This window comes from Corvus cornix, chromosome 2, assembly GCF_000738735.6.
Source record: "Corvus cornix cornix isolate S_Up_H32 chromosome 2, ASM73873v5, whole genome shotgun sequence".
Classification (NCBI taxonomy): Eukaryota; Metazoa; Chordata; class Aves; order Passeriformes; family Corvidae; genus Corvus; species Corvus cornix.
The window spans coordinates 15,683,209-15,703,723 of NC_046333.1; the positions used below are offsets into that span (position 1 = coordinate 15,683,209).

Here is a 20,515-nt window from a genome sequence, read left to right on the forward strand (position 1 = left end):
CTCCCTGCCCCTCCCGCCTCGGCCCACTCTCCCGACCGCTACCTGTCTTCGGAAAACATCGCGGTTTTCCGGAGAGACGTTTCCGCACGGCCGTCAGGGCGGCGCCGCGTTCGGAAGATCTCGGGTGTTTCCGTGACCCTTCACGGGCCGGCGCGGCCGTTGGCGGGCGCACGGGGCCGGTTGGCCGAGGGCAGCGTGGCCTCGGTGGCAGAGCTGCTCCCTCGGTGCGATCCCGAACTGCGATCCTGCCAGGCAGGTGGGGGCAACAGAGGGAATTGCGGGGGGGGGTGGGAGATACGAATGGGAAGGTCTCCTCTTACCTACCCCCTCCTCCCCTTCCGCCCGGGCACTCGATGTACAGGCAGGAGCCATTTTGTGCGCGGCGCGTGTTCCGCAGGGCCGCGCTCGGCGGCGAGGAGGGTGTTAAAATGTCCCTGGGGCGGCGGCCGCGCGGGTCGGGCCTTGGCCCCGGTGTGTCCCCGGGGGGGTGTGAGCGGCGGGCGAGGGGCTCGTCGTGGCTCCGGCACAGGCGTTCCAGGTCACCCCAGTATTTGGGGAGCTCCGGGTGCTCGGTATGTCGGGAAGGTTCTCCGCTGTTGTCAGTGCCTGCTGAGCCCCTCAGGGTGGTGCCCGGTGACAGGACGAGGAGCGATGGCTATAAACTAAAACACAAGAAGTTTCACCTCCGCATGAGGAAGAACTTCCTCGTGTTGAGGGTGGAAAAGCACTGGAATAGGCTGCCCGGGAAGGGCGTGAAGTGTGCTTCTGTGGAGACATTCGGAACCCACTTAGATGCGTTCCTGTATCACCTGCTCTAGGTGACCCTGCTTTGCCAGGGGGTTGGACTGGGTGATCTCTAGAAGTCTCTTCCAACCCGAAGAATTCTGTGATTCTGTAATTCTTGCTCTTTTCTGAGCAGGCCCTTGGAGTTTGACGTACAAAGCATCCTATATTCAGGATTGTATAAAAGTATTGTAAAACATATCATGAATACTTTGATACCATTGCCATGACCGTGTCATAGGAGCCAGCAGTTTTCAGTAAAGGTTTAAGAGCAGATGCCAGATTTTGCCTTGTCCCCCTCCTGAACAGGGAAGAAATGTGACACATCTCAGAGTGGGCATGTTAACCTTAAATAGAGAACCTTGCCCCGTGGCTCCATCTGTGCTAGTGAAGCATTATTCATGTTAACACTCTTACAATTTTTTTTTCTGTTTCTTTGTTTGTTTGTTTGTTTTCCTTTAATTGGAGTGCAGAAGGCCGTTGCTGAAAGGGGACTTCAGGGAGTGAGTGCAGGATGACTCAGCAGGGAGCTGTTCTTCAGGGTTACAATAATGAGCTAGTGAAATGCATTGAAGATTTATGTATGCAAAAAGAAGAACTGAACAAACAAATCCGGCAAGCAGAAGAGGAAAAGAATAAACTCCAGCATGAAATTCAAGTTCTCAGTGAACAGTTGGAATGTGTATGTGAAAACCTGGCCCAAAAGGTGGCTTCACGGAATGAGCTTGATAAAATACTCGCTGAAACTGAAGCTGCTTACATGAAGATTTTGGATAGCTCTAGAACTTTACTTAATGTCCTGAAGAAGGAAGTGGGAAGCTTAAAGCATTCACCAGATCTGAAAACCAATGTAACGTGAAACAGTCAAATGTTTGGACTCTCCAGTTCTAAAATTCCACTAGGTGAGAAACGTGGTCAGCCACGGAACTTTACAGCCACAGTATAAGCAGACGGGGATTTTCTTCCAGTCTTTCTGTATGTTACATTATTTTCAAATGCACTAGAAAATAGATTAAATAAAGTTGCTGTTTTGCTTAAAAAATGTACTTAATTGAACACTATAAAACTTAGCAAAATAGGTAGTTGAGTCAAATGTGACACTGTCAGTTTTGACATTAGGATATTTCAAGACATAAAAAAAGACATGTTTTATTGGTTGACTTCAGATGTCTACTGGTAAATTATTCTTTGAAAACGAGTGGATACAAGTCAGATGCTACTTCTTTTCACTTTCTAAATGCTTAGGCTTTACTGTTGGGACCAAGTAGAAATGAGCTATTTAGCTTCCTGTAGGAGCTTGGAGTTCTGTCTGATGCATGCACAAAGACAACCCCTGTTTACAATAATTGTCTCTTTGAATAATAGAGGGATAAGGTGAGAAATCAGGACTAACGCAGGGCACGGAGGCTTAAAATTTAACACTGTATGTGGTTTCTGCATCTTTTGAAGCTATTCTCCAAAGCCTTGTTCAGAAAGGAGATGTGCTGCAGTGAAAGGTTTGGTGCAAGTGCACAGACAGCTACACCATGAATGCTTGGACCAGTAATTCATTTGGGGCTATGAAAAATGTGTCAGTAGTGACTAGAAGTCCTGAAAAAAACACTGGGATCCTGTTAAAAATACTGAGGTAAATACAAGACCAAAGAAGATAGTCCTGGCTAAAAGCCAGTAATACAATTTTTGGAAGCCTTTTTAGTGCCTTTTAGCTCAATACTGATCTTTTAAATAATTGTAATAAGATTGTAGAGAATAGTGAACATCCTGGAATGATGTGAAATAAATACAAATGAAAGGTGAAAGAAGAAAATGAGAAGTGGTTTGCAGCTATCAGACATTCTTACAGAGGACATTAAAATAGAACTTAGAGATCAGGGATGACATAACAGCATGGCATAAATTTCAATTTAATGCTGTTTTTTATTTTTACTGAACCTCTCTGTTTGTGCGTGTGTACGTACACATGCATTTTGTCACGCTCTTTCACGTGTTACAGCAGTAACTTTTTAAGCTGTGTCTTCTTGTCAAATCTTCATTCAATACCAATTAATTAAATCAAAAGAAGTCTAGTTGTAATCTCCTTACTTGATAATGGTGTGTCTTTCAGGTGCATGCATAGAGGGTATGGAGATGTGAATAGTTTTGGTAATAGCTCTTCATCAGTAATAGGAAGCAAATTTTATGTTCTTCTGGTTGCCATGCTACATCAGGGATGAGTGTGACTGAGATAAACACAGTTTACTTGTATGGCACTTGTAGGGGCTTCCCTCTGGGGAATTTCTAGTGGGTAATGCTGAGGTGATAAAATTACATCATCTCAGGGGTGCTGCTGTAGTAGTACTGCAGCACTCAGGACCACCTTGTTTATGTTAAAGTGAAACACAAAAATTTTGCTGTTTTTAGTAGCAAAAGAGTGGTTTATTTGACTGGACATTTTATGACATTCTGTCTTCCCTTAGACTGGTAGTAGTAACTGATATACAGCAAAATAGGAAGACTCAGGAAAAGTGTTAACTAAAGAGCAAGAACTTGGGAGTTGCAAATGTAAACTGCTTCTTACTAGCTGCAATGGAACTCGAAACTGTCTGAAAAAAAATTTGTATCATAGAAAGCTCATTTATAGAGAACAGTACAGTTAATTTCTAGTATTGGTCTCACACAATAATTACAGGTTTGTTTGCCTTAGAATAATCATAAATAATGCCTCTTGTTCTACTGAAGCTGATAAAACTAAAGAAGTTTTAAGAGAAGCCTTATGAGACTTTGAAGAAATCTACTTCCAGACGTTATTATGTAGCTATTACAGTGTCAAAACTAAATAACTGGAGATGCTTTAATTTCTGTTTTTACAAAACTAAGGGAAAAATGTAACTTTTGGCTAGTATTTACACACACACTGGAGCCTCCCAGTTTTCCAAAAAAAGTTGAAATGTTGCTAGAATTCCACTCAGTGATCCCAATCTAAAATTTCCATTTAAAGTCACACTTAAAGGTGGAGAGAAATAATATATCTCTAGGGCTTGTGTATTTTTAGAATAACTCTGAAGTGTGGCAGTCATTGTGCACCCGTAGAGTTGCTACTCAGTAATGCTTACCATTATATTCTACATTGACCCAAATGAACCCTTTTATTGAAGTGATAAACCTTTTTCACTGCTTTTCCAAACACTATAAATCTTGACATAAATAGCTTTTGTTAAACAACTTCACTTTGTTCAGAAGATAGGCAAACTAAGTTGGTCCACAGTATTGCTGGAAGAGGAAATGATAATTTGCAGATAGTAGCTCTGCAGGGATGGCCTGAAACAGAAAGTTTACCTTAAATAAGGCAAGTCATACTTACTCCTAACTTAATTTTTATATTAAATTTGCATGACTCTCTGAGTTTGACGTGATGCTTTACTGCAGTGCTTACAGTCTAGGAGCCTTAATGACAAAAGTTGGGTTCCTAATCTAAGCTGCTGTGTTCGGTGTTTTGTATCTTATTTCGTATGTGGGGAGGCAACAGTTTTTGAACCTTCCACCTGTGCCTGATTCAAAGATTTAGTGAAATGCATCTAGAGCATTGGTCTAAAGTCCTGAATTTATGTAAAGGCACCTCTACCTGGTTTCCAAGTAACAGAACGTAACTGCAAGGTATCTGGTGATTTTCTGCTTTTATAGCAACGCTTCTTGAATATGTACCCAGCACTTAAAACACTAGTGAGCAACAGTTTTTTCAAAACATTTGACTGTTGACTCCTTGCAAGTAAACTGTAGAGAGTTTGGCAGTTACTAAAGAAACTGCTTGTGGGTGGTATGTTGAAGTAATTTTCTGTGTGGAAGTGATTATAGGAACCACTGAGTGAAGTCACTTATGCCAGCAGCCATTCACATCCCATTACTGTCTCTTTTCAGTGGTGCTTACCCTGCAGCTTAGGTACCTCGTCCCCACATGCAGTTTCTGTTAATCACCTTACAGAAATGGAGGTGAGTGGATTGGGGGTTGGCTTTAATTTCAAGGGTAGGGAATAAAGAGAAGGTGTGGATGTGAAGTCCTGGTTTGGGAAGACTGGAGCATGAGGGGGTATGATAGAGAGGTGGTTTCTCCTAATTTCTGTCTGCTTTAAGTGTACTTGTACTGAGCTACTGAGTTCTTGCTACCCAATAAATCAAATTCTAGAAATCATCTGAACTTCATCTGAAGCCAGGACTTTCTGCCCCTTCCTTTAAGTCCACTGACAGTCAGCAAATGAGGCAACCTATGTTTTGTTTTCTCTTTGTGTCTTTTATTTCTGTTCCAGCAGGAGGCTGTGGATTCTAAGCCTCCTGTTTGCTGGGTAAGTGTGCTGCCAGGCTCACACAGGATGCAGTGGTGTTGTTTCCTGTCCTGGATGCTCTCCTATGAACAGTCCTCAGTGAACTGCTTGGGTTTTATAAAGAACCCCAAGTTCTGTGTGTACTTGATGTACTCTGTATGCCAGATTGACCTTGGACAGTTTAGGCAGAGGGTTGGCAGGTTTTTGGCTCTTGGTGAATGCAAGAGATTGGTTTCCTTGGACTAGGAATTCTTCAGACCAGGAAGACTAGGCATCTTCAAATACCTAAAAAATTGTCCATTCAAACAATGAAGCAAGCTGTAGTCTGAACCCAGGTGACTGGATCTTGGATTCCTGTTTAAGAATTGAGTACAACTCCATCTAGCTCTTGGGGTACAAGTGTGTCCCACTCCAAATCGATAAAGTGGATTAAGCTAAACTGGAACAAGGTACTGGTAATTCTGCACCAAGAACATTCAGAAGATTGTTAGCCAGAGGATCAGATGTCTACAGTTAATTCATCATACAGATGAGTCTTGTGCAGAATATCTATTACTCCTTAGATGATTTTGCTTGTTAGAAGAGATTTGAGTGATAAGGCGTAGCTTGTGGCAGTTGCCTTGAGTAGATCCTAGATTCTTGGAGTTTTATGCAAGAAGTAGACAAAACAGTTATTTTTTTAATTTATTTTTTTAATTTCCTCCTTTTCAGGAATGAGCAAAGAAGTATTAATAAATGCTTTAATGTTGATTTGTTTGTGTGTGTGTGTTGGTGGTTTTCTTAACAGATGAATAGGCAAGTTTTCCTAAAATCACAGTGTGCTTTTACACAATGTATGTGTGTGTTTTTAAATATAGATGTATCTATTTTCTTTTTTCTCCTTTGGGTGAAGGATGTACTAGTGTTTGGTTTAATTTGTGCACCAATTGCTCTGTCAGTGTCTGTTGTTTTACTGGGGAGGAGTCAGGCACCATGGCCACTTCTTGGGTGTCTGTTCTATGCCTTTTTTAAACTTGGGATGGGTTTTTTGTTCTTTGCCCCTTAACTACTTATAAATCTGTCAGGGATTTTATTAAATGCCCCAGAGTAATCCTTGATGGTTGTCTGTCTTAGTTGGTTTTAGATGAAGTTTGGTTCACATCTAGCTGTAAAACCCAGCTAATTGCATGTTAGGTGTTCATAAAACATGGAGAGGTTCAAGCTTGCACAACAAGGAGCTATGTGGTCATTCATAGCTCTAGCTTGTGGGATTTGTGTGAAAAGCAGTTCAGTGTTGTAGTCTGTATTTGCAAAAATAAGATTTTAGTAGAATTTGGGCTAGTAGAACACTTTGATTTTATAGTTGTTTCAAAAGTAGCTTCACAAGATCTTGTGGGGTGGAACAATTTGCAGGGTTTTTTGTCTGTTTGTGCAAGACTATGGATATGCTTCAGTAACTACTACAGAAAATTTGTAAATTTTAATACAAACTTGGGTGTCTTACTTAGCAGCGGGATGGAAAATAACAGTGTAAAATCTTTGCATTTTGGTTATAGCACACCCATTGTTTGTGACACGATGCAAAGCTGATAATATTTGTAAGTATGCTTAATTTGAATGTCACAAATGGCAAAATGTTACTTTTAGAACAGGATTCATGCATATTAGAAGAAAACAAGCAACTGTAGACAGAGATCACATTCAAGAAGAGGCATTTGAAAAAAGTCCTGTCAGTCTTGCTCTGGAGGTGGGATTGACTGTGATTCTACTGACTGTGGTGGGAGCTTGTTTCTCTCACATCTCACTTAGGGCCTGTGAATTTTCATGGGGTGGCTTCTCCTCTCAGCCTTACCAGCACTCCTGTACAGAGAGCGTGTACTTGGTCCTGAAGGATTTAGAACAGTGTTGAGTGTTCTTATTTACTATCTTGTGTGAAGTAGACACACAGCTTCCTGGCCAGCCTAAATCAAGACGACAGGAGTGTTAGAGACTATAAAACAAAGTAAGAGGCTGAACAATTTGTAACACTTACTTTGAAAAATGTTTGAAATTACGATACCTAACAGACTGATCACAGAGCATTTTAAAGTTAAATCTTCATAGGTGTTATTTTTTGAGCTTCATATGCATAGGTTCTCTTGCTTCAGTCAGAGCTCCCATAATTGGGTTGAGGTTTTCCATTAATAACGGGCTATATGGGAACACTTATAGAAAATTATTTATGTCATAGTCTGTGACAAATTGTAATTTACATTTTTTTAAAAACCATATAGTTGATTTAGTTGAACATAGTAAAAAGTATATTCTTTCATATTTCTTTCCTAAAGGCTGTCAAATCTCCCTGTCTGTATTCGGAATTAGATCAAAGTATTTGTAGTATTTTCTTTTTGTTGTTACATGATTATTAACAAGTTCATACAACTTGGATACTCATTCTGATTGGGAATGTCTGTCAATTCCTGTCACAAAATCCTCTTCATATTCCGCAAGCTTACACTTTTTTAAAGCCTCTTTTTCCTTATACAGTAAGAGCACTTTAAGTTGAATATCAGCATGAGAGAATTTTGGTTTTTGAATGTTTTTGTAATATAGTTAGTATTCAAGGCTGAATCATACACCGTCAAGTGTTTAAAACAAAAAACTGGCAGTAATTCTTATATGGTTATGCAGCTGTTCAATAACAGAAATCCTACTATACATTTGTGCTGCTCACTGCCTCATAGTAAGTGAGATTAATTGCTGTAACTCATGCGCCCAAGGTACTTTTTGTTAAATATTGGTTCTTCCTCAAGTATTGTTGCTAGCATGGGTGGAATGGATACTCCTTCCAGGGGAACATGGGGCAAAAGAGGAGCTGCCTTTTTAGTAGAGATCACCGTCTGTGGAAAGAGAGGGGCATCCGTGTTAGCCTTGTCCATGGTAAAGTGATGTGAGACAATTAGAACAAAGTGGTTAGAATGGTCATAATTCTCTGTTATAAGCTTCACTGAAGCAAGCTGATAAAAAGAAAACCAGTCCATGCTGTCAGTCACAAGGAATGTAGTACCCAATTGCAGCCAGGTTATCTTTAAGTGCAGGAGCTCAGGTGCAGCTGGGGGCAGTGTAACTGCCGCAGTACTGGGCTCAGTGCGGGTTGCTTTGCCCTGCCAAGAAGCAGTTGACCCTGTGGATACCTTTATGAAATCTGATACGCTCTGGAGTCACTGGACTTGTTAGAAAAGTGTGACCTCTTCCTGTTCTTGAAACTCGGAATTCTGTGTCTTAGTGACACGTGACTTAGTGACATGACTCTATGAGAAGGATATTTATTTAAAATCCTGTTCTGTTTAGTGGTTTTCCTCTGAAACCTAAGGTGTTCTTGCTTTAGATTCAGGTTGTTCAAGTTCAAATACATGTGACCTAAAATACAGATGCCCAAGTTCCACTGAAGCCCACAAGCCTGTAAGTTGTTGTTATTCAATGTGTAGTACTTCAGGTTCCTGGTCAAATGCAGACTTAATCCTACAGTTAAGTTGTGAACCTTGTGGCTCCTCTTAGTTTAAATGATTTGTGTGAAGCGTTGTTTGCTCAGTTTGGAATGTACTTTCGGTTTTTTGTTTGTTTTTTAATGAAGTATTCCATTGAGGCCTCCCGTGGCACTCTGCCATACACATTCATGGTGTGCATGTGAGAATGTTTTCTTTGGGAATGTCAGAAGAAAACTACCTGTACAGCAGCAATTTAACTGAAACAAGATTTAAACATGGTTAAAAACCATGTTTTTAACTGAAACATGGTTTTATGCTGTGCTTGTTTTTAAAAGTGTTTAAAAATGACACATATATAAATATGTATATTTATATAGGATATATAAACAAGTGCTTCCAATGAACCAATCACATAGTACCTTACAGAGAATGTTAATACCTTTATCCCCCTTGATTGACAGTGACACTCAGTAGTAATCTGCCCCAAATCAGGGACAGATCTGGGAATGGAGGCTTTGCTTTTTCAGCCTCACTTGAATGCTCTGACTTGGACTGGTTCCCAAGGATTCATGTCCCGTTTGGTGTTTTGACATAAACAGACAGGATTATGCATTCTCAACCTGTGTGTTGGGGGAAGGGATAGATATAACTGATTAGAGGCATACCTTTTTGCTGTTACTTACTCCACATTGCACAAAGCATGATGATGATGTTTAAATGTGTTCATCCTTTCTCCATGAATAGAGCCAGCATGACAAAGTATCCCAACTCCTGAGCAGCCACTCTTAACTTTCCAGACCTGCTCTCTCCAAGCCCCTGCTTTGGGACCTGACTGTAAGAAGTGGGACAGAGGTACAGAAAGAGCTTTTAATGATAGTTGCTAATTAATTACCTTTCAAAGCCTAGCCTTTTTCAGATAACTTGCCTTTATAGACCCTATTGTTTTATCAGGCTGCTTATTACCTTATACTAGTCCATGTAAGACCACCAGATTTTTTAGACATGGAGGCTTCTTGATGTTTAAAGGTAGTGGGAGGTCTGAATTTTAGTCCATCTATTACATACAGAACACATATAATACCAGCAGGCTGTGAGGCAACCATATTCTACCACAGGTTGTTTTGGGTTAATGGATTGAAGTAGTATGGAAAGTGAGGAACTCTAGGTATCTGGGTGGATGGGGCTCTTCTATAGTGAAAAGAAGCTGGCTCTATGAATTCAGAGTAAGAACTACTTTAACCTAACTTTAACAGGTGGCACCTGACAGCAATATTCGTATATTCGTATATCATGTATATATATATACACATACTGACACATACGTTAAAATATATATATAAATATATATATATAAATATACTCAGCATTTTAATAAATACAGAGAGTTCTTGGTAGAAAGCTGTCTAATACTTCAGTATTATCTGCCATTAGAAAAGACAATTTAAACAGGTTGGACATTAACAACTCACATGAGGTCGTGTATCCTGTTTTATCAGTAGCCCCCACAGTCTTGCTTCCACATAAGCCATCATTTGTAGCACCATCCTCATCTTCTCCTGCAACAGCTTTTGTTGCCTCTATTTCCTAGCTCCTTGCTTACCATGTTTTTAGTTATCCCAAGCTGTTGACCAGAAACATGCTGCTCTTCTGATATGTGGTGTGTCAGAGATACTTTCAGTATCTTGATACCGTCCAGACATGTTCTGGCACACTTGGGAAAATCGATTTACAAAACTAAACAGATTTCATTCAGTTCGATAGTGCCCCTAAAGTTATGGCTGGATAGGGTGCTAATATTATATTCTAGAGAAAACAGATGCCTGATCTGAGTTTCATCCCAAAAAAAGGGTGGGATGGGAAAAACCCGTCCTAAAAAGACTTGTAGGTCAAAGGGATGGAGGGATGGATGGATGGAAATGTGATTTTCCTGATATACTATGGAGATTAAAGAACAGAAGTTTATTTTGTCATTGAGGATAAATGCTGACTTTGCTTATAATCTTCTTAATAGACCAGATAAAGGTCTATATGAGGTGCTGTAATTTAATTAATAATTAATGCTGTAATTTAATTAATTCAGAGTGATGTGAGTTTGTTCCAGAAATGTTCACTCTGTGTTTGAGAAAAGATTATAACTTGAAACTAGAAAGAGGAAAAGAAATAAGAGTGCTGGATCTTGCAGAAAATGATCTCATCGAGGAAGCTGTTATAGGTCACTTGTGTCTTCTTCAAAGCTCTGAGTGTGACCTGTGTTGCAAAATAATAAATATGTGCTAAGACAGAGTGGAGTATGGCACAGTAAGGCTACTTGTAAAAAGTTATGTCAGGGCATTGTATGTATTCAGCAATTTTCTTTGCAATCCTGCTCTATTTTACAAACTAATCTATTTCCCACTAAGGTGTGCTAGAGATAAACACTGCAAATACCTTTGTGTGCAGAGAGGAAGGAAAGGCAATTAAAAGTCTGCATGCTGTGAAATCTCTGAGTACCAACAATGTCTGCACAGACCTTTACCATGTTTTAGGGAACAATTGGTTTTCCTACTTTCTGGGGTGACTGAACACAAACAGTTGTTGAAAGAGGACAGTAGCTCAGTTATTTTCACACTGGCTAAAATCCTGCTGGTTTGCATAAAGGTTTCTAATTTTATTTACTAATAGCAAAGTCTTGGTGACAAAATGGCTCCTTCAGATCAGATGCTGTTTTATTAAAGTGCATCATTTCATCTCTGACAAAGAAAGGGCAAACTTCTGATAATGCAGTGAAAGAACCTGGGGAAGGGCAGTATCTGGTATTGGTCTCCATCAAAGACAAGGAAAAGCACAAAAGGATAAAACTGCTGGCCATGGTCTGAATCAAACGGGGTTGCCTCCGAGAGTAGAAGTGAGAGGGCTTTTCTTTCTTTTAACTTGCTCCCTCCTACATCATTACTGGGCTGAGTAAGAAAAGAATTTTCTTTTGAATACGTGGGATAATTTGCTTCAAGAAACGCTAGTTCCACATGGGAGGCAGCTAAAGCTGCCCCATGGGATCTTTTATTTTTTTTCTTCAAAAAATTTTCATAATGCAAATTCTAAAAGCAAGCAGCCATTGTAAGGAAAAGAGAAGCAACAAAATGTTGTGTTTGCTTGTCATTGCAGACCTTTTATACTTCAGTAACTTTATTCCTATGTGGAGTTTCTTGGCTGCAAGTACTGCTTGTCCAAAACATGGATTTTTGGTCTCAGATCTGTTCAGTGTAAAATTCCTTTTTTATTTTAGATAAGCTTAATAAAGCAGTATACATTGTTACTTCTGTTGTATGTGTACTATATACATATTACATATTACTTATATAAGTATGTTGTTACTTAGGTATGAAATTTATCTATAACTCTTAGGTAAAGGTTCTTTTCCATGGCTTACTATGCCATGTATTATTACATGTCATCACACTGATGTTGCTGGAGTGAGGCTTGGTTCTCAGACATTAAGATAACCTTTGAACTTAGATTAGCTGTTAAGTATTTTATAGTTTCAGGTGTTGGCAAACTCAGAAGCAACCAAACATTGGGAAATGTAACTTGACTTCGTGGATTTAAATGAAAACTTGCATATTGCCTTACATGAAACTTGCCTTTGTTTCAAATAACTTCTGCATCTGGTTGTGCGCAGCCAAATGTTTTAAAGAGGTATCAAAAGCCATAGAACCATTTAAATTGGAAAGAACCTCCCAGATGGTCAAGTCCAGCCATTAACCCAGAGCTGTCAAGCTCACCAGTAGACCATGTCCCTAAGTGCCACATCTTTCAAATAAATAATAGCTGCTTGTGCTACTTGATGCTACCTCTGCTACATTGGGATTGTTACATTGAGAAGCTATAATGTAACTTGTAGTTAAAATTATCTCATTAGCATGAGCACAAATTCCCTTAAACTAACTAAAGTACTTGTGCAGTGTTACTGGATTTCAAAATGTAAACTTCTGATTCTAGTGCTGCAGCCTGTATAAGAGCAAAGAAGGTGACAAAAAATAATTTAAAAATTCTGGAATGAGTTTTGCGATATTAATTAGAATTTAATAGGTACCTAAGGATTTTATGCCACAAGACTCACTGAAAGTTAGGGGGTTTTGTGCTCTGCTTGCTGTTGCTCTGGTTTTTAAGATTCAGGATTCTTCATGCATTTCTCAAAGGCCTGGCTCCTGAAATCAAGGCATTTTCTTTGTCCTTCTTCCCTCTACCCTCTGAAGTTACATTTCTGCTTCTTGTAAAGAAAAGGCTGAAAGCGCAAAAGCAAGTAGAAAGGCTCAGAAATGCAAATACAAATAATTCTAAATATTTTTCATGATTTAACAACAGTGTCACACTTTGTGCTTGGCCTGATGTGTGTCATTTTCAGTGCCTGAAGCTGGTCATGGTCAAAGTCCTTTTGAAAATTTCACACCATGTTATACTTCAATCATATCAGATGCAATGATGGCTTTAAGAAAGGCACTCATAATCCATGTCTGTAGGACATAACTGGCTTTCTGTATATTTAAATTCCTCTCTTAGTACCTTTAGCAACTACACCCAGCTTTCCACAGTCATTATGGGTTACTCAGAACTGTCAGGGAAGCCACTTTTAGTCCAGCCTCAACGTGATCTGCAGGTGACAGGGAACAAGGTCTGGTTTGGAGACAATTCTGGAGCTTCCAGGCCGGCAGAAGCTGGAAGCCGTATGGGATGGCAGGGGGAGGAGGGCTGCTGACTCTGGGAGAGTGCATGCAGCAGCAATGAAGAAGACATGGTCTGTCTTCTGCCAGAAGTACCGACCTCACATGATGCTTCCCAGAATCAGGAATGTTAGAGGAACCAGCAATTTCAGGGCTGAAAGAGGCTCCAGGGGATCTCCTAACATCACAGTGTATTTGTCCCCTGGATAATACAAGCAAATACACGAAAGGTAAATGGGTTTGTAGTCCTTGCAGAGTACTACAACAAAAAGGGGTTTGTAGTACTTGCAGAGCTTGCTTTGGAGTCTGAAAGGCCAAAAATATGATCACGTATTTTCAACATGTAGCTGAAGACTGAAGATGGGATTTAGAAATGGAACAATTTATCAGACTGAAGCTAAAGATAGAAGTATGCTGTATAAAGGGCAGGATGAAGACATTTCAATAAAACTAACTCTGAACAAGAGAGAATAAGCAGCTGACAACATCCAGAGGAATTTTTCCGAGAGGAGAACATCAGAAGAACTGCCAGAATTGTCTAATTTTTGGATTTTTTTTTGTTAACATACAAATTTAGTATCTAACGTGAAGAAAAATTTATCACAATAGAAATAATTAAATCCTCTCCAAAATTAACATGAATTTTTATGCCATTCCACAATTATTTTTGACAAATGCTTTTAATTTGGCCCAAACAATAGCAAGGAGGCTTTGTGGTGTCATAATATGCAATCTAGACCTGAATGATTTGTTTCAGTCATCATAAAGAGGGGACAATAGAGGAAACATGACAAAAATACAGACAACGAGTAGGGCTGCACATAATTTTGACTCTCCTATTTTTATAATCTCTTTGTGGTTTGCATAAAGCCTCGGCTCCCAGATTCATGTAGTAAATAATCTAAGATTTCATTACACAAAAACAAGTTTCTAATTTCTGCGATTGCAAAAAAAAAGCTTATACAAAGCAAGAAAAGGAACCAAAATACAACTTTTTTAGAAATAAAAAATAAAATCCACCTTTACTCTAAAAAAATCCAAAGGTGTAAAGACTTGATGCTGATATTAGAACTCAGGTCAGTATTTATAGTGCATTGGTTGCTCGGACAGATATTGCAAAGCCTTGTATCCCTCCCTTTTTCTTTCCTTAGCAACATTCTCTCACAGCCTGGAAAATAACATGCCTCTGCCCTCTGTTTTATGTGCTTTTTCCTTCAGCAGATGCTGCTGAGCTCAGCGTCTGATTTCAGTTCTGATCTGGAGTAACTCCAGGGGCGTGCACGAAGCCATCTCACTTCTTCCCTCCTAACGGCCTGGTGGCAGGGAGGGGACTCAAGACTATTGTTCTCCCTCCCTGTGTCCCTCCTGTAGCAGCAGCCAACATTGTTCCTTTTTATTTACTTCCCCATCTCTGTAAACCAGCAGGGCTCGAAGCAGAGGGATGCAGCTCTCCTCATTAGAGTAATTAGGCTGATTTGTGAGATAGTGGCACAGTGAAGGAGAGCTTTCCTAATACAGTGTTCCCCACAGGAGGCTGGGCACTCACCCAGCTGCTGGCACGGCAGTGCTGGGCCTCCCCGCCAGCTCGGACTGGAGGGCCCCTATCTCTTTGACCTTTAATATCAGTGAAAATGGACAAATACATGCAATAAACACTTTTTTCCTTCACATTATATTCTTCACAAGTTGTATGTTCCAAGTTAGAAGTCTAATTAAAATAGAGGAGAGGGATCCTTCCTTTAATTAAGTGGAAATTTTGGTTTATAAAGTACTCCTCAAGCAGGTTTGCTGTATCACTGGAACAGCAAGAGCTGGTAGGGCTTTGTTCCTCTCCTGCTCTGTGGAAGTTTTGCATTACTTTTAAGAAAGGCCTATGTATGATGAGTTAGGAAATTTCCTTCTTCTAGGGAAAATATTATGAATATCCTTTGAATATACTTGGTATCTTCATGGCAAAACATAGTGTATCATAGGGAAGTCCTGCTGCACTTTGGAAGTCCCATTTAAAATGTACATAGGCCTATTTAAAAATACATTTAAGCTTTTAAAAAATGTATTATGCAAGCAAACAAAAAAATAAGATATCATTTACAATTCTGCCTGTTGTGTTTCTGCCAGGCAGCAGGATCAAACTTGCAAAACTTGCCAGCTGCCTGCACTTCCCAGTGCAATATTTGTGGTCACCTTTATGAAAGAAAAGTACCCATCACTTGTCCTCACTAACCAGATGGTATTTGTAGTGCCTGAAGGGCAATAAAATAATTTTGTAATCACCCCCCAAGTCTACAAGAGTATATTTTGTCCAGGAGCAGATTGATGGTGCTAGAGGCATGTTCAGTAGCCTCTCACATTGCAAACTCTGTGAAAATTCTTAATGAACCCAGGGAACTGCTGGTAGAAGCAAGCCAGAGAAGTGAAAGCAATAAAAGAATGAAGAGTATGTTACCAACCAACATGAAAAATCTTAATGCAATTGTAAACGCCTCAAAATGCCTCATAGCACCCACAGGAAAAAACACATAAGCATCCAACATTTTCTGCCACCATCACGTTGTCTCAAACACTCTCAATACACTCTCCACTGGAACATTTGCCTCTGTCTTTTGCATACACAGAAAAGCAGTGCAAGCCCCAGTTTCATTCATCCCATTCCCTCATGCAAAGCCTCAGTGTATTTTTGGCTGACACAAAGTTGATCCATGAGGAAATATACCCTCCTTTTACAGACTTGCATTCCAGAAACTGAGCAAAAACATTCCTCTTCATTTTGTAAGATAGGAGAGAGATGGGGAGGGCAACCCCTGAGACCTTTACAGCTGGAAGAAAAAAACTTTGGTGCTTATTGATACCTTATTAGTCTGTGTTCACCACGAAACAGCATCTAAAAATGTGTCCAAACCAACAAGCTCAGAGGTCACTGTTTTGATAGGTAAATATGCAACCTGAATTTTTGTGCATCCAGACACAGTGATTTCTCTGATGGATATGGGGCATTCCCATGGGAGGAGCTCATGGTGTTGCTGTGTGCAAGGGCAATCCGTGGGGAAGAGACAGAGCTATAAAATGGAGAAATGGTTAAAACACTGTGCAGTGTGCCTCTCTCCTAAACAATCATACTGTACTCGATTTCCTTCTCAGAATTGCTGCCTTGGGGAGGTAACGAATTACCATTGCCATAAATCGTAATCAAGATCAGATGTGCAAAGGAAAAGGCCTTGCTCAAATATCAAAAGGGTCTTAAACTGCCAAAACAGAGCAAGAGAGAGAAATCCTGAGCAAATCAGAGATGTAGTTTATGACTGACCTTCATTTTAACTGGGAAATGTGTGCTCTTGAATGGCAATGCTCCCATGAATGCATGTTTTGTTTTGTTTCAGATTATTGGGAATCCTTGCTGCAGCAGTATTGATCAAGCTCTCAAACAATGAGCCAGGGACAAGGAATCACATATGCATTCCAGAAACATTTTTCTGCACTGAACCTGTCTCAGCAGTGACAGTGCCTGGCTTTGTCATCCCCTCTGCCACAGCACTGCCTTCTGCGGCTTGCTTCTTTATATTTGCATCATTGCTTGTCCAAATGACTCCACATTTTCTGCATTCTCATAACCCAGTTGTCTGGGAAAAAAAATGAAGTAACAACTCTTCAAGGGGATTTTTGCTGCCACAGGAGCAGTTGATGCTTGGATGAGCTCTCAGCCATTCAGAGTCCAAGCAGTACAAGAAAAAACAGACATATTAAGTCTTTGCAGTCAAATACAAAATCATAGCACCACAGTGCCTCAGCTTCCCATGTGCTGCCTCCCTTTCTGAATTTCACAGGGTAACATTTGGGGACCCACTGTGCTTCAAAAAAGTTAGTTTAAAATCTAGTTCCAAACTTGTCTTTGCAATGGACCCATAGTGCACACCAAACATTGGGGAAATTCAGATTCACATTGCCATCTGTAATCTTTATTTCATGGCCTAATTCCAGCCATAGTTTACAACAAAGATGCTTTGCTGCTGTTAGCTGAAGTACTGTACTGGGTTCCCTTGGCCTCCCATCAGATATGCTGTTTTAAAGCAAATACTCATTTACATCATCTCAGAATTACACTCTGAATTCTTTTTAAATTCCAGTTAAACATTTTGATGAGAAAGTATATTTTCTAAATTCTACCTTATGTGTATGAAACTAACTTAACAACAGATAGGTTTGATGGCTGATTTAAACAAAGTGATCTTTTAAATGGAGCTTTTTCAGGTAAACCCCCCTTTGGAGTTAATTGGATGGGAGTATTTGGGTTATTTTTCATCACTGCAAGATGTTTTTCTGCCACACAAAATATGTCCATTTTCAGTAAATACAGAGACGTCTGCAACAAATTAACTTCGGAGTTTTGGAAACACAGATGGTATTTGTTGCACTTTCCCAAAGGGCTACATTTGCTCTACAGAAAGCAGAGATTTTAGCTATTCTGTTATTTTTAGGAGTTTGTTCATCCCCATCATTTCCACTTCACTCAGAAGAGATAAAATCTGCTTTGCCGTTTATCTGCTACCAAGCAGGCAGATTAAACAATTCATTTTGTCACTCGCGCTGTGTTTCTGCCGCCTCAGGCATTTAATTCTAAAACTCAGTATGTCTGTAAGGGGAGCCATGGAGATTCTGTGCTCGACAGGGAAGTCTCAGCAGCATTCGGTACATCCCGGGTAGGCAGAAATCCCGCCGGCGCTGTGTCTTTGTGCGCTTTGGCCCTGCCCGGGCAGCTCGCCGGGACCGCCAGGAGGGGGCGGTCCTGGATTTGGGAAAATAAGAGTGAAGCATTTCATAGCAGCCTTTGCAGGAGCTCATGTTCATGGCTGTATACATTTTTGGAATTTTCACCCCCATCATGATGTAAGACATTTAATTTAGGACACTCCCTGGAGGGCAGAATTCCTGCGACCTTTAGACAGAACGGGCAATGGAAGGACAGAGCGGGCAGCAGGGCCTGCATCCCTCCCACCTAATCACGGGCATCCAAGGGAGAGGGCTCACTGGGAAGTCAGCTTGTCTTTGCTTCCCTCTAGAGTCGATGGATAGACCTGGCTCCTCCGATGAGCGATTCAGCACACACAGCTGTCAAAAGCACCACTCAGTTCATCATCCCTTGCTCCCAGGGGAAAAAGATTCAGACTTTGCAGGCAATAAAACACAACATGTTTTTTTGTATATCCTTCATTGTGATGCTTAAGTCATTCAAAGTGAATACTGTGAAGTAAATCACTGCTTTTTCACTTACCATGGTAGAACACACACAAGATGGCTTAAAGATGTAACTTGCCAGTGACCACCTGTTAAGAACAGAAATACTCTTGTGGCAGAGCTGTCATTGATTGACTGATAAAATATGCAAATGAAACCAGGGAGGAATTCAGAAACCTCTCAAGTGACAAATTCTTACTGAAAGTAAGACCAAATTCTTCTCTCCTGAATGACACATTTGATTTAACAGTGTTTATAATAAGCAAGTGGTGAGTTTGAGACAAATATGGGGGCAGAGCAGGACACTGCTCCTGCTTGGCAGAGCAGCAGGATTTCCCTCTGTGCCCTGCAGATTCCTTTGACGTCTGGGATTCCTCTGCCCTTCCTGATTTGACACTTTCCTTGCTGTTTTTGGGATCAGAGAAAACACATGTTAAATGTTAATCTTTTACAACTCAGTTCCTGTAGTACTGCATATGGCTTTAGGATCACTCATGGCCATAATCCTAAAGGTGTTCAGCAGCGCAGTGAAATTGGTCTCTACTGCACAGGAACTTTTAAAGTCCTGATGGGTGCCTACCTGCCTGTGAAGGCACCTGAAGTCCTTTCACAGTCTGGTCCTTTAGTCACTAGCTGTTTCATTCCTCCAGCTGACTGATGACAGTGAAAAAGCAGGATTCAAATCAAGTTTTAAACCTGTAGACAGCCTGACTGCAGTATCTTGTATTGCTCAAAGTATGGTCTTTTTCCATGGGTCCACTTTTTTTTCATTTGAGATTTTTCTAACTGTTATGTCTTGTATTCTTTTGTTATTTCTCCTACTGAACAAATAAAGAGAATAGCTGTGCTAACTTAAAGCCATCCTTAGTGACATGTTCTCTGGCCTCCTCAAGGAGCTGCATGGCATCCCTGAAATCCTTATCAACAAGTCAGGGATGCAATGCAGTAATCTGCATGGATCAGAGAGAGAATGAGCTATCCCCAGAGCTGGTCCCACAATCAACATCTCCCACTTGCTCCCCTGGGAAGCTACACAGCAGTGGCTGTGAGAATGGCTGCAAGAACACAACCTACAGCTTCCAGTCGGCAAGAACAGGGGCAGATCATCAGAGGGTAAACACAAAACTGAGCCAGTTCAGAAATACTGTATTGGTGGAGCCTACACTGCGGATTTGGCTACAAGCACCATTGGGGGATCACACCAGAGGAGAGGAACTCATGGGCGAAGGGTCACTGCACAGAAACAGTCAGTCTGGACTTGCATGCAAGTCCCAACTTGCACAGAATTCCAGACTTGCTGCATCTGTCCTCTGGCTACCAAGATGGTGAGTTCATGGTTCCACATGGTTGCTGTCAAGGCCTCACAAGGGTTTGCACAGCAGTCTTTTTGCAGGTTCAGCCTTTATTCCTACAGGCAGCACAGCTCCAGGGGGAAGAGGAGCTTCCGAGACATTCTCAGAAGCTTGATCGCTTAATGCCGTGGCTTCTTTGGAATGATTGATGTTCACACAAAACTGAGCACTGCTGTCCTTTGTGGAGATGTAAATTTCAAACCATTGTTCACTTGCCAGAGAGCTGTTCCTTCATATTGCATGTGACCCACAGTAGCACATACAGACAAACTTTCTTCTCAAGGCAACTGGCAAGCAGTGCTACATCCTCATTCTGTTGTCACTGACCTGTCCAGTTGGATCTTACACTTGTAAAACACCTTTACAGAAATTTGCAGCTAAGCCACAAACTTCCATCTCTGCTGTATCTTGCTTGCAAAACTGGATGGGTCTTCTGATGTGTTGCTCAGCAGTGTGTGGTATATCAGGTAACAGAGTGAACTGCTCAGCAGAAAGGGGCTGTGCATGCTTCGACCTCAGGCAGCTCCCATACGTCCCTGCTGTAGCACATGGATTCTCTGCCCAAAGGCATCCCATGTCCCAAGGCCTCATCTCTTTCGGCCTCAGATCTCATTGTGTCCCACTGCAGAATAAACTGAAGCACTGCTGGTGTAGATGTGACCCTTAAGGTGGTTGGTTTCTTGTCTGACACTCACCTAGTGGTTAAGGTAAGT

General features: G+C 40.8%; 1 protein-coding gene across 3 annotated transcripts; it reads left to right on the plus strand.

Annotated features, from left to right (window-relative positions):
- The first annotated feature begins 32 nt into the window (after positions 1-32).
- On the plus strand, positions 33-19,301 carry LOC104686473 (Sjoegren syndrome nuclear autoantigen 1 homolog). Of its 3 annotated transcripts, XM_039549755.1 has the most exons (3): positions 33-256; positions 1,257-1,685; positions 16,599-19,301. In XM_039549755.1, the coding sequence occupies exon 2, from the start codon at positions 1,298-1,300 to the stop codon at positions 1,640-1,642; it is 345 nt and encodes a 114-aa protein (XP_039405689.1). In that variant the 5' UTR covers positions 33-256; positions 1,257-1,297; the 3' UTR covers positions 1,643-1,685; positions 16,599-19,301. The 3 variants fall into 3 exon arrangements, with proteins under 3 accessions (XP_039405689.1, XP_039405688.1, XP_039405690.1); XM_039549754.1 differs by lacking the exon at positions 16,599-19,301 and having other exon boundaries at positions 1,257-11,816; XM_039549756.1 differs by lacking the exon at positions 16,599-19,301 and having other exon boundaries at positions 33-252; positions 1,257-11,816.
- Positions 19,302-20,515: the final 1,214 nt, after the last annotated feature.

Coding starts and splice junctions, on each gene's coding strand:
- LOC104686473 (XM_039549755.1), top strand. CDS start 1,298: ATGACTCAGCAGGGAGCTGTTCTTCAGGGTTACAATAATGAGCTAGTG.